This window comes from Stenella coeruleoalba (genome assembly GCF_951394435.1).
Source record: "Stenella coeruleoalba genome assembly, chromosome: 3".
Taxonomy (NCBI): Eukaryota; Metazoa; Chordata; class Mammalia; order Artiodactyla; family Delphinidae; genus Stenella; species Stenella coeruleoalba.
This window is the reverse complement of record NC_137148.1, coordinates 7,692,479-7,710,033: the sequence shown is the minus strand read 5'-3', so window position 1 is coordinate 7,710,033 and position 17,555 is coordinate 7,692,479. Positions and strand designations below refer to the sequence as shown.

The 17,555-nt window shown below is 42.6% G+C and overlaps 1 protein-coding gene across 6 annotated transcripts in view; it reads left to right on the top strand.

Annotated features, from left to right (window-relative positions):
- SEMA5A (semaphorin 5A) overlaps nt 1-17,555 on the top strand; it is a 477,874-nt gene that overhangs the window by 389,523 nt on the left and 70,796 nt on the right. For all 6 annotated transcript variants that reach the window (XM_079918531.1, XM_079918532.1, XM_079918535.1 and 3 more), the window contains 3 exons: nt 1,540-1,657; nt 9,865-10,046; nt 15,554-15,697. In XM_079918531.1, coding sequence (XP_079774657.1) covers nt 1,540-1,657; nt 9,865-10,046; nt 15,554-15,697 — 444 coding nt within the window. The remainder of the gene's footprint in view (nt 1-1,539; nt 1,658-9,864; nt 10,047-15,553; nt 15,698-17,555) is intronic.

Below are 17,555 nucleotides of genomic sequence, written 5' to 3'. Positions count from 1 at the left end.
CCACTACGCCACCAGGGAAGCCCTCAGTAATAGTTTTATACCTCTATTGCTTCATTTATTATCTTTACATGTATCTTCCCCAGCTGTGGAACTTGAACTTCTCCTTTCTCTGCTCCGATTTTTTCGTTTTAAAACGAGAATAAATAGAGTAGCTGATGGAGGTACTCTGTTTAAAGGTTTTATGAGGTTTACATGAGCAAATCGAGGTCCGGTTCTTAGAACAGTGCTTTATGCAAGGTTTACATATTTGATGTGTTAATAGGGGTTTTTCATATCATTAATATTAATGACTTATTGTTACTTCGACTGCCTCCCTGGCCCCATGTTTGATGATTATGCTATGATTTCTAGTCCTACTCTTGGTAAACTGGTAACTCTGTAACAGATTCAGCCCCTTGTAAGTTCTGCCCTAACTCAGAAGACCTTGGCACTTCCGTGCTGAACTCACCTGCCTTCCCTCACAACCCTTTCCTGCACATCTGATCTCTTGACCCTTCAGAGAAAAGGTGTCCAATGTCCTGCATTTCTGTGGGGTCATCTTCTGTGTAATTTTGACTGTCACAGTCATCTCTCTCTGTTTCCTCCCTCCCCACATCTACACTATATTGTGTTTATAACTTAGGGGCTGAAATCTTCATCTAATGATGCCCATGTTGTATATGAACTCTTTCGTTTAGACAAAGCTAAAATAAAATATCTACCATCTACAGTATTTCTGATATAATATGTTGAATATTGTAGACAGGGCTATATTAAACCACTATTAAATTGAAAATTGTAATGCATTTTTAAGCTATGGTACTCAAAAGGAACACTTCTCTATTTTATTAAATTTGAACCGACCATGTTGCAGGGTTTGGGGTGTATTTGTTTGTCCTTGGGCAAATATTAGAAATTTTTGGTGTCTCCTTTTTCTCATCAATGAAGTTAAAATAATAATACCTCCCTCATTAGAGTTGTTTAAATGGTTAAATGACATAATAATTTTATATATCACAGTAGGTATTCAACAAATAATACCCATTATTAAGGGGATGAAGATGATGATAATGATAGTAGCAATGATGGTGGTGGTGGTGACGATGATGATGATAAATAAAGTGAAAACATTAATACATCCCTATAAAAGTTGTTTCTGTATAAAGGATGCAATCATTTTATATACCACGGTATATGTTCAACAAATAGTACCTGTCATTAAGGGGGTGAGGATGATGATGGTGTGATGACAACTAGTATTTTGGAGCCTTGCAAGATTCTGACTCTAGATTGTTCATGACACCAAAAGGCTTCATGTTAGCATGGACAATCATTTGGTTGTCAGCCCTGGATCTTAGAAAAAAATAGATATTTCAAATAAAGTTAATTTATTTAATTTTAATTAGATACTTACTGGCGTATGCAGTTAGCTATGTTCTCTACTGTGCAGACGAAAACTTTGTTTCTCGTCCCATGTCAAGGCCTAAGAGTCAATTCTTAGCTTGCATCTACGGTACTAGATAAACCTGCCTTTCTCTTGACCCTTTGGTGTGTTTCCAGTGCCTGCATTGGGGCCCAGGACCCTTACTGTGGCTGGGATTTGGTGATGAAGAAATGCACGAGCCTGGAGGAGAGCCTGAGCATGATGCAGTGGGAGCAGAGCATCTCCACCTGTCCTGTGAGTGTCCGTGTGTCCAGCTCTGGAAACACTGTCCATGGGAACCAAGCTGTCCTACAATCCTAACCCACGCTTCCGTGGTGTCCATGCATTTTCATATTAGAACCTTCCTCGCAAATCCAGTCTGTGCTCTCTTAACTTTTTCAGCCCCTCCTTGCACGGAGCCACATGGGATCCTGCTGACACCTTGCTGTCTGTTTTGAAGAGAAATATCTTAAGAGAAAGCAGTGCTGATTTGAAAATGGGATGCAACATTTCTGTTTTATTCTTGGATTTTTATCTCCAGAGCTTGGTGTGGACTATTTTGCCCTTTGTAGCATTAATAAAATAGCAATTGAAAGAATAAACTAAAGGATATTACGATGGAACGCCATGTGGGACAGTCTCCTCACTACTGCTCAGGGTCACAAAAAGTCCTGGGAGAAACAGCCTAATGTACATTCCCACAGGGAACCCTGCAGAATAGGGAGAAATTCCCCTGTGTTTAGAGCCGGACTCTGAATCCAAGAAAACAGATTTCACACTTTCCTTTGCCAATTTATTTGTTTGCATCCTCACTTATAGGATCCAGCCTTTCTTCCCCTTTGTCTTCAGAGCCCTCAATCAAGTCATTCCAAGTCTCTTTCTGTTCTCAGAGAACATGAGCAACAGCTATTAACTTCAATATATTTGAAAATTTAGTAAGTCCCTTGGCTGTCACATCACTGCTGATCTCCATGCTGTCATTTCTGGCCGCACCTCTGCAAGACAGAGGTGAGAAGGCAAGGGACACAGGCTGTTATTTTAAATCCGTGCTGTTCCTTCTGTTCAGAACTGCCTGAGGCGTCTGAACAGTCTGTCCGTTTCTTATGAAGGAACCTGCACTTTCCATTATCTGAGCCACGTGTCAGGAAGCCTGTCCTTAAGTTTGTAAGTGAGAAAATCAGGCAGAGTGTCATGAGGGAGGCAAGGGCTATTAAATCAGTGTTGTTCCCCAAATGTTGGCAGGAGATCTAGGCCTTTCGCTGCAGAGGCGGGTGTATCACCACATCCAGGCTCTGAGCAAAGCCTTGCAGTGGGGTTAGCTGCTACTCCTTTGGGTTATTCAGCTTTGGATCTCTGAATTTAGAAGCAGACTTTTCTGTGGTGTCTTGTGAAACTGGTTAAAACATGCCACTGTCTGTGTGAAGTTCCTTCTTAATGTCTGCAACACACTTTAAAAGCACAAGGTGTTCACCTTAAATTCTTTGCAGCTAAAGAAAACACAAAGTGCGCTATCTGAAATGTACCTCTAAAGTTCGGACACACACTTCAGAAGAATCAGCGCATCTTCTTGTAGATGTTTGATCTTACAGTTTTAATGGTAAAAAAAAAGGCAGAAGATAATAGCAGTTCTTCTCAAGCAGTAAAGCCATTGGTCCAGGACTCAAGGCTGTTTTAGTGGATATCTGGGACATGCTTAGTTACCTAAGGGGAAATACACACTCATCCACTTAGTTTATAACAAGTACGTCTTGTATGTTTCTGCGGTCAGAAAATGAAAGACCTGGTATTTAAGAAGCGACAGGAGGGTTATCACTAAAGTGGCTTCTTTCTGCTGAGAGGACAGCTTCTGTTATAAACTCAGGGAAGGTCAGAGGGCGATGTGGACCTGCACTGGTTTCACAGCTGCCCCTCCACTATCTCTTTTTGAAAAATGTAGTTGAGACGTGATCTCTGATTCGCTGTTCCTAAACCATACATAACAAGGTCTTTTTTTCTTCTGGTTTGAGGTGATTTCATTATACAAAACCATCTCTGTCATTTCATCCAGTGTAATTTGTCATTTATCAAGATATACTACTGATAAGAATATGCAAAGCATTTGACAACGGACAATAACTTATATCACTTTGAGCAAACCACAGGAAAGAAAAACATATTTTTTCTGACTTATATAGGCTACCAGATAGAAAATGGGAAATCCCATATTACCCAAATATTGTTTTAATTATACATCCATTTCAAAAAATCTCTTAGAAAGAAATGAGTTAGATGAAATGATTAGCATTAATATAGAGCAGACTTAGAGAAGTATTTTTAAAAGCTATTAAAATAGTAATTTGCTTCTATATTATTCTTTTTTTTTAATTTTTGACTGAAATGGAGGAAAGGCTTGACTTTATGGAGCAGAGTAAAGACAGAGAACTAGTTTCCACTTAAAGATCCTTATTTAAAAATGTTTATGGATTTCTTTTGTCCAGGAGACAGGGCAATAGTTGACCGACATATTGGTTAACATTCTCTTTTCTTATATTATTGTAATTAAAAACATTGTTCTCGGTTTAAGAGATTTGAAGTACTCAAGCAAGATCTAAATTTACATACCTAGCGTGATTCAAATAATATATCCGTCCTGCATAACTTGCAATATTGCTTAACAAGGATAGCATAATCTTAAAAATCTACCTGGGCTTTATGTATGCGTGAATGTCATCCACACCCTGTGTGGACATATGGTTATTAGCATACCATATCATACAATGAGTCTCTATTCCAAGATACGTCGTGCAGTGACTAGCAAAATACGTAGACCCAATAAGCACCTAAATGTGTTAAAATAACAGATTCTTCCCTGGCTACTGTGTAATTATCATCTTTGGAGTGAAAGGAGAATTTAGCAGTGATTAAGCCCAGAGCCCTTTATTTAGATGCCAGTACCATAGACCAGAGACTAAAGGGTTTACACAAGATTCTGAAACTACACTGAGAAAGAAATCGACTTAAATCCAGTACTTCTGACATTATTCCTAGTCTACAAGATGATGTAATTCCCAGCTGTCAATGTCTTCCAAAGCAGTGGCTGATCAGTGGACTCAGTGATTGGTGACCCATTAGTCATAGGCATATTATGTTCATATAGCCTGAGAGGTATCACTGAAATCAACTGTAAAAGAAGGAAAAGGGAATTGAGGTTAATTGGGTGTTTTGATCGTGTGCTCAGTGCCATGTTAGGCAACTTTCAGTGGAGTATCTCATTTAATGTTCATGATGCTATTGCTTCCATTTTGTCTCATAGATGGAAGAAGTGGGATTCAGAGGCAATAAAGATTACCTCTATTCACCCATCTCGCAGAGGCCACACAGAGTTCCATCTTAGTTCTCTTCAGAGGTGCTATCTTCCCTTCATGTACTTCATTTATACAGATAGACTTAAGGACAATATTAAGTTGATGTCATAACATGAGACAAGCCTCTCCAAAGAGTGCATCCAATATCCTGTTTTGTTACAGTCTCTGACCAAAGGTACTTGAGCCTTAAAAGTAAATAAAGGAAAACATTTTAACTTCTGAAAAAATATCCAAATAGAAAATATAAGACTTCAATTTAGTCATAAGAACATGATGGTTGGAGAACAGTAAGAACCTAAAGATATGCTCCAGGGACCTCTATGCTCATCAACTGCATCTACATCCTTCATCAGTTGGGAATTAATGAACTGAACATGAATAAATCAAAAGTGGGATTAAGGATTATGCTTGTTAACAAAAGTTGGCTCTAGCCAGCTCTTGGAAGTCCATTATTTCCTAGGTGAAGGGAACTTTGCTGTTACACAACTGGTGGTAAAAGTGCATGAAGCTGATTTCCATAAGAGTCTCATCAAAGAAAGTTCTAAGAATCACGTTACCCAATGAAATGGCTGAGATCACAGGCTCTGGATTAAGCTTGTTTAGACTGATTCTTGGGTCTTTTACAACGAGAGTGACTTTGAGCTAATTGAGTGACAACTGGGCTTCAGTTTTCCTATCTATAAAGTGAGATGTACGCTCTAGGGATGCTGTGAAGATGCAGTGAGATAATGCCTGTCAGTCACTCAGTGCAGTACCTCACCTCACTGATAAGCTTAGCTTCTACAAAGGCTACCTCAGCTGGCACTCAACTCATGGCCCCGCAGGCCCCTTTCTACAAGTCACTGACTTATTCTTTTAGTTTGCCAGTTTCTACATATTTTTCCATCATAAAATGTCGTCTTCCAACATTCCGAATGATTGCTGCTTCCATCTTTATTCATTCATCACCATCATATTGTATTTCCCCCTGACTTCACAAATCTTTGAGTTTTGTATATTCATGATCTCTTGTAGTTATAGGGATCCTAACAATCTCTGTGCTGTTTCCTTTGCATTTTAGACAAGGAAACGGAAGCCAAGGGGGATTTAAGAGAATTAACCCATCTTTGCAGGTCCCCAAATCATCTGCCCCTACAAAAGTTTCTAATCAGTATTGGGGGGATTCATAGACATTCAAAAATCACAAGGACTTCCCTGACTTACATAACCCTTTTCACCATCACAGACAAGGAGGCAAATGTTAGGAACTGGAAGTCTCAGAGAGCCTCTGGTGATGGTGATGCTGGTCTGTGCTAGTCAGTCCACATCCCCTTCCCACCCCTGCCCCAAGGGCCTGAGCTTCCCCACTTCAGAGAGACTGTTCTCTCTCTCCTCCCAGGCTTTCTTGTTGTCTTGGGTCTGGCCAGTGTGCACCACGGGCAGGAGAATGAGGCTGGGGTCCTCCTTCCTGCCCTCCTTCAGCTCAGCCTGCAGCTTTGGCCAGGGCTTCATGCCGCATCACAGCCCCTGTCAGGCAGCCCCTTCCCAGGCTCTGTTCTTCCCTCAGGCCCCCATAACCTGTCCTCCCCTCTCCCCAGCAGGCCAGCGCGATGAGCACGGTCGTAGCTCCCCGTGTTTCTGCTCCCTGCGGCTTCCGCATCCCTTGATGGTTCTCTTAATCCCACCCACACCTCTGCCCAGGTTGCCCTCATCACGTTCATTCCACACTCCTGCCAGGACCATCATAAATGCATGTGCTTAAGACTTGGATCGTCACCTCTGAAACCTCACTGGTACCATGAAGCCGTGATATTTTATACTCTGAAACTCGTGGGCTCCCTTTGCCTGAACCTCCAGCAAACATTCTAGAGGCGTCTGCCTCCTTCTGGGCTGGGTTGGAGTGTAGTCTACAGCACAGCAGGCCTTCAGAGAAGGAGGACGTTTTTGATGTCAAATTTGAGAGTCAACATGATGTGATAAACTACATGGATGGTGATATTCTCTTTTGATTGGTTTTTCATGTTGCTTTAAAGATTCACTTTTAAGCTCCGTAGGTTTTTGCACGATTTTCCATGAGCTGTGACATATATGTTTGTGTGTGTGTTTGGGGTGTAACAGGCACAACTATGTACCCCTACATCACACGCAGAGCAGCACCTTGGAAGCACAGTCCAGTCCTGGGCTCTGATAATCCCCCCTTTCCACAGTTTATCTGTTCACCCATAACCCGCTCAGTAAGGAGTCCCTCATATCCTGTACAAAGCCAGCCAATGGCCCAAGCCTACCAGGATATTGAATAAAAGTTGTGAAATGTTTTCAATGTGAAACTGTGTCAAGCAGTAGTAGAAGCCCCCCTTCTCCTTTTTATCCCACTATAAGAATTCTTGTCCCCAATTTCCCCTTCCAGCCATCACCTAAATGCCAGAAGCAGATGGGGAAGACTAGGGAACTGGCTTCCTTGTGGCCCAGATCTGGGTCTTGTCTGAGGTACAGCATCATTTGGATGCCTTGAGGGAGGCAGATAGAACCATATTTGCATTTGTGAAATCAAAATGGAACTCAGCATCATTTCTGTGTGATCCGTGCAACGCTGTTACCTCTGGTCGGCCCTTAACTAGACAGTAGTCCCTGTGCCAACCACTTGACAAGTACTCAGGTGCCGTTTTCCTTAGCCTCCGAGCACAGCCCAAGGGTAGAAACTCTCATCATCCCTCTTTCCTAGGGACGGATGGTCCCCCGCCCCCGCCCCCGCCCCCCTCCCCGCCTCCCCCACCCCCGTAGCACAGGTAGCTGGTGCGTCAGCCCCCATGCCCAGCCCCGCACGGCGCCCTGAGGGCAGAGCAGCAGAGGGGGCACCCCAGACTCAGAGCACATTCACAAAGTAATAGTAATGATCACGATCAGTCAAAATAGTATGGACCTATACTGTGTAGATAGCACACAAATATGCCGTGTGATCACTGTTAGTACTGATGCTGGCCCCACGAGCAAGGGCTTCACGCTTTTTACCGTGAGACAGTCATAGCCACATTTACATAGCGGGCAGGCGTTTGGACTTGTGAGCATGGTCAACCCCAGTGCGCGCATCTGCTGATCCCTTTTCTACCTGCACAAGAGCCCTTTCGGCCAGAGGCAGCAAGAGGGCTGTTAAAGGATGGAGGAGGAATCCTGAAACTCGCAAGTGGCAGGGTCTTTGCTGCTTTAACAACAAATCCAGGGAGGAATTCGTGGTGTGAACCCCCTTGTCACGCAGGGGTCTGTTCTCCAAGAAAACACTGAGGTCACCGTACGGTAGGAGCTGTATTCTTATCCTGGTGGGACGGGGGAGGTTCCAGGATCTTAGAAATGGGGATATTTTCCTCTTAGGAAAAATCTGCCTTTGTACATCGCCTCACTCTGGGTGGGATCCGGTGAATCACTCTGAATCCAGAGGACCATGCAGTGTCATCCTTTCCCTTTTGTCCCTGCTTCTTATAGAAATCGCCAGGTGTGGTTAGTGGGAGTGTAAAGTCTTGGAGTATCGATAAGAAACAAGAGGGGTAGAGTCATAACTGTGGCAGCTGGAGATGGGCAACCAGCCAGGTCAGAGGAGATAAACATGCTTAATGTTTACTCTTTCCTGTTGTACTTGTATACAGAGCAGAGGTAAAGCTCACTTGGATTTTCACACGCAAAATATGGTGTCAGCTTTGTTCTGAAACTGTGTCGTGCAGGTACAGTTTGCCCCAGAGAAATTAACTGTCTCATCTGTGGAGTCCTCTCCTGTGTGAATGATGAGTCTTTAATCCCCCAGAATCATCCAGGGTGGGACCATTTGGGTGAGAAGGTGGGGCAGCAGAGAGTAACGTGAAAGCACGTAACTTACTTGTGATCCCTTCTCTTCGTTCGTCATATTTTCTAAGAAATGCATAAGGCCCCATGTTAAATTTAGGAGGTTTGGACTTTAGGCCTTCTTCTGTCCCTTTTCAGAGGGGAGATTCCTTTTTGGGGTCTGGGTGATCTGAAGGCTGGGCCCCAAAACTCTCAAATCTGGAGGACACGCTAGCTCCTGAGAAAATTCCCTGGTCAGATTTACAGTGACATCGTGCGGTCTTCCACCTGTCCTGGAGCTAGTCACCATGGGCCGGGGTGCCCGCCAGAGAGGCCCCTGCCTTCCACCCTCCCTGGAGGCCCTCAGAACGTCCACATCACAGAGCATCCGGGCCCCCTGTTCAGACCCTGCCGTGGCTCCTAGCTCAGCTCTCCGTTTTGTTTCCTCTGGACCAACTGCTCGCGTCCCAGCGACATTAGAGTCTGCTTGCCCTCAATACCACACAGCAGCATCATTCCCCTCTGTCATCACTCAGGCTGCTCCCCTCGGCGGCCCCAGCCGACTCCGTCACCTGGTGCCTCTCTCGTGCTTCAGGGCGCAGCGCAGCCTCCTAACCGTCCTTAAGGATCCTGCGAGTTTGCCGAGAGCCCCTTCTCCGCCCACGGCCCCTGCTCAGAGCTCCATCACTGGATTTACTTGTAGTAATGATGAGCGGTCCAGCTCCTCCTGGCCAGCTTACAAACTCTTGGAGGGTGGATATAGGATGGGTTTGACGGGGATGCGCCTAACAACTAGTAGGTTCCGGTTGCTTAATACACGCTCTTTTAATACGTTATAAATTAAATGTTGTCAGTTTGAGGTGACTTTTGAGGCCAGGTCTTACATAATGCTAGCTGACCAATCTTGCATTATTTTAAGGTACATAAAAATGCAACAGAGTAGTACAGATGTGATTCTTCACTCCAATTCTTCTTGTTCCTTGGGTTTCTCACTTGAGTGAACAAGCCTAGTATCGCTTGATTGACAAGTCGTTACATCTCCCCCTCCTCCTTGAGGGAGGCAGATAGAACCATATCCTTCTTACTCCTCTTTTCTTCTGCCCCCTCCTCCCCTCTGCCTCTTTTTTCCCCTCCCTCTCCTCCATCACTGTCTCCACCGATGACCTCTGCTGCTTTACTTCAAAATACATCCCTGTTCCTCTCTTTTTAATCGTAATGTGAAATATTCCAGATGAGTTCTGATGGTCTTGTGGGAGACCTTTCATTTTTTCCCTATGATGTTTGCAGCCTTGACCCTTTCTGACATCCACGTTTGTATCTGCTTCCTAGACGAGGAATCTCACCGTGGATGGGCACTTCGGCGCGTGGTCAGCGTGGACGCCATGCACGCACACAGACGGCAGCACCGTGGGATCCTGCCTCTGCCGGACACGCTCCTGCGACAGCCCGGCCCCCCAGTGCGGCGGCTGGCAGTGCGAGGGCCCCCGCATGGAGATCGCTAACTGTTCCAGGTGTGTCCCTCGCAACACTCGGGCTTAAACTCACGTGTGAGCTCAGCCTGCAGGGGAATTTAGGAAATCACTTCTAATACGTGCCTTCCCTCTTCAAGAGAAATGTCAGAAAAAGAGGGACACTTACCACTTAAAAATGGTGTGATCTATGAGAGTAGATTTAAAATTACAAATTAGGTTTGTAATATACATATATGCATATTCATATATATAATATACATATGTATGTATACTGAATCACTGTACTGTGCACCTGAAACTAACACGATATTGTAAATCAACTGTACTTCAATTTAAAAAATTACAAATTGGATTCTAAGCCTGTTTATATGTTGAGATAAATCTAAACCTATTCATGTGTTCGTTGTTAGATGAGGGAAAGTATTTTGAGAGTGCACGATGTTAGAAGAAGGAAAAGCATAAAATTTCTGAATGTTTAATTAGACCCTGCTCATCAAGTTTTTAAATGGGAAAGTGGCTATCAAATCACTATGGCATTTAAATTCCCTCACACATTTAAATAATGATGTAACAGAAATTATACCTTTGCAACTTTTGAAGCTTTTGACGAAAAAAAAATTCGATGCCAACTTACAAGTGGTTGAGAGGTATCTAGTTTATCACCATTCTTTTAGGGGGCAGGTGAGAAACTTGCTATGAAGACCACCACGCCCGGAAACCACACTGTCCAAGTACAAACATTGTGAGTGACAGCTGTCCCATCACAGCTACATCACGGGAACTTTAGTTGCTACCCTATATCTGTCCTTTACAGATTCAGGAATGTCACTCTAGGGGACTCTTCTGAAACTACCAAAACTATCCTACACTGGTGCTCACGCTGCAGAGGAGCCCGCTTCTAACAGTGCATATTGCTTTCCAAATGTGCATGAGAGCGTCACTTACTGGTATATGGGCTGTTAGGGATAAATTTAGGTTGATGAATTAAGGGGTGTCCAAGAAGACATGAGCTGATACACCGTGCATGCATCTCTGTCCTTGCGTGGATTGGGGGTAGCGTCTGCCCTGATAACGGAGTAGGATACCTTTCCCTGCTCTGAGTAGAAAGCTGGCTAGAGCAGCTGTCTGCTGTCAGCAGCATCACATCTGCTTCATGTGACTCTCTCATGAGTGAACATTTCAGCATGCCTGAGGGATAGGAAGCTGGAACTCCATCATTTACAAAAACAGGCCATGTCACAGTTTCGTGTGTGTCACCAGATTCTATCTGAGATTTGCCTTCTTTCTTATGAACCACCTCAGGGCAGGGTCTGGAGAGACGGCCCATTCCGCTCACTTGCTTCTAACCATTGGAAGCCACTGATGCTGTCAAAGGATGGAGACAATGGAGCAAGTGGATTTGGCCGGTTGGCAGCAAATGTTTTTTGTTCTAGCAGCAGGGGACTCCTAGTCTACATATTCCTTTGAAGTTGTCTGCCCAAAGTATGGTAATCTAACATCAGAGATTGTTTTTAATGCCCTTTATCAGTTGATAACCTGTCTATGTTGGCCTCGATTTTGTTGGAAGCAGAAAACTGGAAACCACCTAACTTACAAACCCATATTTTTTGGCTCAGTCAGCAACGTCAAGTGCTTCCTCAATTTGTGCAAAGTACATCCAAAAGTCTTTACGAAGACTGACCTAATGATGCTAAGCTAAACCTGTTCTTCTTTATTTATTATTGTAGTTGTTTAATCCAATATACTCAGAAACTGTTGGGAAATTCAAAATATTGCTAGTTCGATACATTTTGCAAATACAATATCTTTGATTAAATGCTTTTATTGTATCATCATTTAAATTTGTTTTCTCACTATCTTGGAGCCACAGATTAAAGGCATTCAATTTATGGAAATGAACCCACAAGATAAGGTAATTAGCTAAGCCAGACTTTATTATCAAACCAGGGTCAAGTCAGACTTCCTATCAATCAGGAAAATCTGGTTTAATTTTATAATTAAAATGAACATAGGAATGTGTATGTCACTTCTGAATTCTAATTCCTGGGGCGGGAGGGAGGAACAGAGAGAGAAAGAGAATTGTAACTAGCTAAGCAGAAAGGTAGAACGTCAAGGAAGGCTTGAAGCCTTGACAGGACTTTGTCATCTAAATACAATAAGTCTGCAACTCTCAACGTTTGTTACCTATACCTTCTGTTTTTAAAATTTTTTTTATTGAAATATAGTTGATTTACAATGTTGCGTTAGTTTCAGGTGTACAGCAAAGTGATTCAGTTCTACATACATATAGGTGGGACCTTAGTTCCCCGGCCAGGGATGAAACCCGCAGCCCCTGCATTGAGAGAGCAGAGTCTTGACCAGTGGACCACCAGGGAAGTCCCTACTTATACCTTCTTAGGGGACTTTTCTCTAGGAGCAAAACCTGTGTCCATCCTGGTTGGTCCAGAGAACCAGTGACAGCGAGATCATCTGTGTGCGGGAATGAAACTGCAGAGGGCTCTGAGCATCTGCAGCTGGGGTGGGGGAGGGGAGCAGGAAGCTGGGCAGAGCTGGGCTGCAGGCCGCACAAAGACCTCAGCTGGTCGCACAGGAAGCTCCAGAGCTGGCAGCTCTTTGATGCTGTTAGATCCTCTCACCTGAGAGTCGTAACCACCAACACCCTCAGCATCTGGAGAAAGGCAGACCACAGCGTCCACTACTGCGCACTATCTCCCAGTAGCTGGGAGATAGAAGCCAAGTCCTTAATCACACAGCTCTGCTCCGAACGTCCCAGCTCAGCTAACATCTGCCAGAGAATGGTTCAAACAGTGTGATCCGTGGAGTAGGTTCCCTGTCTCCTTTGTATATTGTTTTGTTGTTTGATTTTTCTTTTACAACTGTACTCAATTTGGTCCTCCCTTCCCCGCATCACCTATAGCACTGTGACCACAGCAATATTTCATACTTTAAAACAAGCACCAGGACACCTGAAACTAACACAACATTGGAAGTAAATTACACTTCAATAAAAAAGATAAAAAATTTTAAAAAGCCAGCACCAGGAAAGCTTCTTGGATCAGTCTCCGAACTCTTCCGCCTCACTTCATGTAGGATATTTTTATTAAGTGTTATCTTCTCTCCAGGAGCCTATATAGAATGCAGAGACCTCTGGGCGAGTTGTCTGTGACGTCACTAACACTGAAAAGCACGTTGGGTGACCACACCATACGGGAACCCAGGGCGTGAGGGCTCTGCCTGCCCAAGGGGAGAAGGTCCGTCAGATAAGGAAAGGCAAGCCACAAGGGCGGATTTTGCCCTCTGCTCACCTTTTCCATAGGCCAGCTCAGATCACTGCACAAAGTTGAAAGGAGCCCATCAGGGCTACAGAGATGACATTATTTGTGTTATTACAGAAAACTACAACATCTCAACCTTGCATTACGTGCTGCATTATTTCTAGAACGCTAAGTTGGTTTCCACGGATGCCTGGCGGAAACTTTATAAAAGCCATAGAACTGTTATTGTTGGAAGATTATAGTCAATGAGTAATATTCTTTTTTATATTGTTTCATGGAAAACAAGGACGATCACAGGCCTCACTGTGACTTGTTTATCAATACCTCCTCGGCTCTGGTTCTAGCTGTGGAATGTCATTCACTAAGCAGAGCCGTGATACAATTAGTGGTTATTTCAAGACTAAAATTCGAATAAACGAACCTGCTTTAGTAATGTTTTAAATGCATAAGTGGATTGTTTTGGACTGACTTAATCACAAAAATGATCCATCTGCTGATATATGCTTACTTCTTTGGTTGCCTGCTACTACATCTGCCGCTAAGCAGCGTTTCTAAGTTGTGCAAACCCAGCTCCGTAGAATAGTCACACTCATGGACAATATATTCATTTATTCCCTCAGGTATTATACTCCTATTATTTACAAACACTTCCACTTACCTACCTCCCTGTATACAGCAGGTTCCATAGATTGTAAGTAGACTATATCATCAGATGTCACGTTTGTTAAAAGGTTTAGGAAATTAAGAATTTCCAAACAATTTTGGAAGCAGTGTTTCCTGCATTATCTAACCATTTTTTTCATACATAAAGAAACTTTGAAAGTAAAACTGTCATTTTATTCATGTTGAAATTGCTATTTTTGCATGTAATTCAATGAATTACTTGGATATTTTTTAAAATTGTGTAGGTAATGACGTATAAGATACTAATTACTTTTAGAAGCAAATTGGGAAGTCTGTCTTATTTTGTGTTATTTTGGTTAAATTATCACAAAGCAGCTTTGTTATTGTATTGTACATCGAGGTATCACTTTATATTTTATTGAGATTATTTTTAAGTTTCAGAAAATAAAGTAGGGAAATATGAAATACACTAAATATTTTCTCAGAGGAACTTTCATTTGAAATTGTGTTAGAAGTTACATATGTAATTTGTTGTTTGTACCTTGAGCTGTGGACCGCCATGCTTTTAAAGGAACATATAAAGTAAAATAAGAATTCATGTGAGTTGACTTTTTTCAGTGGAACTATCAATCCTATAGATGAGGGTAACAGCTATTTAGAAACACATATGCAATTAGAGAAATAAAAAAAATTCTACATGCCGCAAACCATGTATGTGGGAGTTTGGACTCTGGATTTAACAGATATTTTAATACTTAAAAAATTTTTTTTATTCCTATAGCTTGTTTTTAAACAGCAGGGACAAACTGCTAAGGGAGATATTTAAATTATGAATATTCTACATGCAGCCATGTTAAGGAAAAAATACAATATCAAACAAAAATTTTCTCTAGCTGCTAGGAGCAGTTTATTTTGTAAACCACTTTTATAAAAGTGGTTCATTTTCTTTTATTTTACATTTTTAATATATCTACCTTATTTTATATGTATAACAACATAAATAAAGATATATGCAATTTGCACTTCCTATTTATATACTACGTCTTTGTCAAATTGCAAGAAAATAGCCAAGAATCTGAATTTAAAATACCCATTCTTCATTTTTAATAAAGCTTGTTTTAAAACTTCGCACATTACGGTGCTCTTTATCAATGTGAATGCCATCGAGAAAGTCACTGATTTTCACTGATGTTAACAGGTTTTTAAAATAAACATTTAGATGAGTATTTTGTTCAAATGTGCAGTTTTCATAGATGATAACTGACATGGTACAAGTCAACTAAATTCATAAACTCTCAGGTTTCAGGGATTCATCTCTAACTGCTTTTCGGTGAAATAACGTTATTTTTCATTAGTTTATAGTTTAATGTTTTCATAACTAAACTTTCTTAATTGTTCCTAATATTGCTAAAACCTGACTCTCAGATTTTCTATTTTGATTCTAAAATCAGATACGTGGGGAAGAAAACCTCACAGTGATTGAGGTTCCTGGATAGGACCTTTATTCCCATGGCTCTTTGCGGGCTTTTCCTTCACAGCCCACAGTCAGTGGTCCGTGTCGGGAACGTGTGAATTTGGGCGCGGGTGCAGACAGAGGTTGGGCTCCGAGCCAGTTGGACCCAATGACCCCGTGGCTTCCTCCCCCAGGAGTGGAGGCTGGACCCCCTGGACCTTGTGGTCTCCCTGCAGCACCACCTGCGGGATCGGCTTCCAGGTGCGCCAGAGGTCCTGCAGCAACCCTACTCCGCGACACGGGGGCCGGGTGTGTGTGGGACAGAACCGCGAGGAAAGGTATGTACCCTCTCTGCTCCCGGCATCGCCATTCTCGCGCTTACTGTCATCCCAGTGCGGTCGGTTCCCCTGCAGCTTCAGTTTTGGATCCGGCTCGGCTTATCTGTGGCATCCCTTTCTGTTGAGCTGAATGACCCTCCTCTTTTCCTGGCATTCTTTAATTTTGACCAAAGCTTGGGGTTGACAGCACCATTGGGCCGCCGCGGAGCCTGCACAGTTCATTCAGCTGAGCAGTTTCCAAGGGACTGGAGATGCAAGGACAGTGGGCATCTCTGTGCTGGGCTCCCCAGAGACTAAGCCTATGGGTCTGCTGGAGAATGATTGTTCTTGTTAGAATTCAACTAGAATTGAATTCAAGTCTCAAACCTCCAGTCCTGAATAGGGCCTGAGCTGGTCCTGGGTCCAGATGGTATTGCTCGGATGAGGTAAGTTTTCCATCACAACTAAATTAAGCACTGGCATGTAGGTGAGAACATAGTCAGTATTTTGGTTATATTTACAACTATGCACTTGTCTATTAACAGGTACCCTCAGTGAAGCTGCAGGACAACCCAGAAGGGGGGATCCTTTTCCACGTGTATTTTAAGCTTTCCACACATCATAGGGACATTTGAGTTCAGTCTCGCATTTAACAGTTTGTTGCTTTCTATAGACTCAGACATTTGGTTTTGGCCTCATAAAATCTACAGTTGTCATAATTGACTCTTTCTTGCATATTTAAAGTACATTCTCGTTTATGGGAGAAAATCCAAGTAGGTGAATTTCACATCACTTTCAGGATTCTTACTCCCCATATCACATAAACTTATCCTATTGATCCATGAGAAACAAGCTGGCTTTCAGTACTTTTTAATTAGAATGTAGTAAGGCTTATAGCCAGTGAAATGGGTTCAGTGGGAGTCTCCGGAAAATACTGTATGCAGTTATTTGCTATGTGATTAATATTTATATAGACAAAACCACAGGCTTAGTGTATAGGTAACTCTTTACTAAATACTTATCACAACCTGAAATTAACTGGAATCATTTTTTTTTTCTTTCTTCACTGTGTTCCTAAATCACCAATTAAGACTTTGTTCTTTTGACTCAGAGAGAAAAATGAAGGATGACTTTTACAAAGCAGGGTGGGTCGCTTTTGTAGTAGTCCCCAGTGACAGACTTGCATAAGCTTGTCATTTCCAATCTGACCCCAGTTGATAAGTGGGAAAGCCGATTATGGGGAAGTTGTCTCCCTGCTATTTCCCAGGGTTATAAGATTTAAATTGGTTGGAAGTTGTAAAATGCTATACGTTGTCACGTAATAGAGCCCATTCAGGCAAAGTCGCCTTCATCTGTGCGAAGCCACTCCTAAGATCACGGCACCTCCACAACCTCACACCTGTTATCACCTTTCCCAGGCTGAGCACGCAGGAAGGAAGAAGCTGGTTAATTCTGTGGTTAACATAGGTGTATGTTCCGTATCCATTTACGAGTGCTCATAAAGCTTCATTTTCAGAAAGAGATCAGGATGGCTAATGTGTTTGGGGAACTTACACTTAAAATATTCTTATTTTACAGAAGAAACACTCATTTGGGCTAGATGAATATTTGCTTAAGAAGGGAACATTGGGACTTAAGTAAGAGATGCCTGGATGATAAGAACAAGGCCTGTGGCCCGGGGAAGTCTCCCTTTGGAACTGCCTTTCTAGGGAGGATTCAAGAAAATAATGAAAACTAGAAAAGACAAACACACGATATCAGTTTCTTGGTCTTCACAAACAAACGGTTCTTAGGTTTCTTTGCCATGTTATGCAGGAAGTCTCTCTACCTAAGTAATATAAAGAAATACTGTTCTGATTCTGAAAAAAGGGAAATTTGA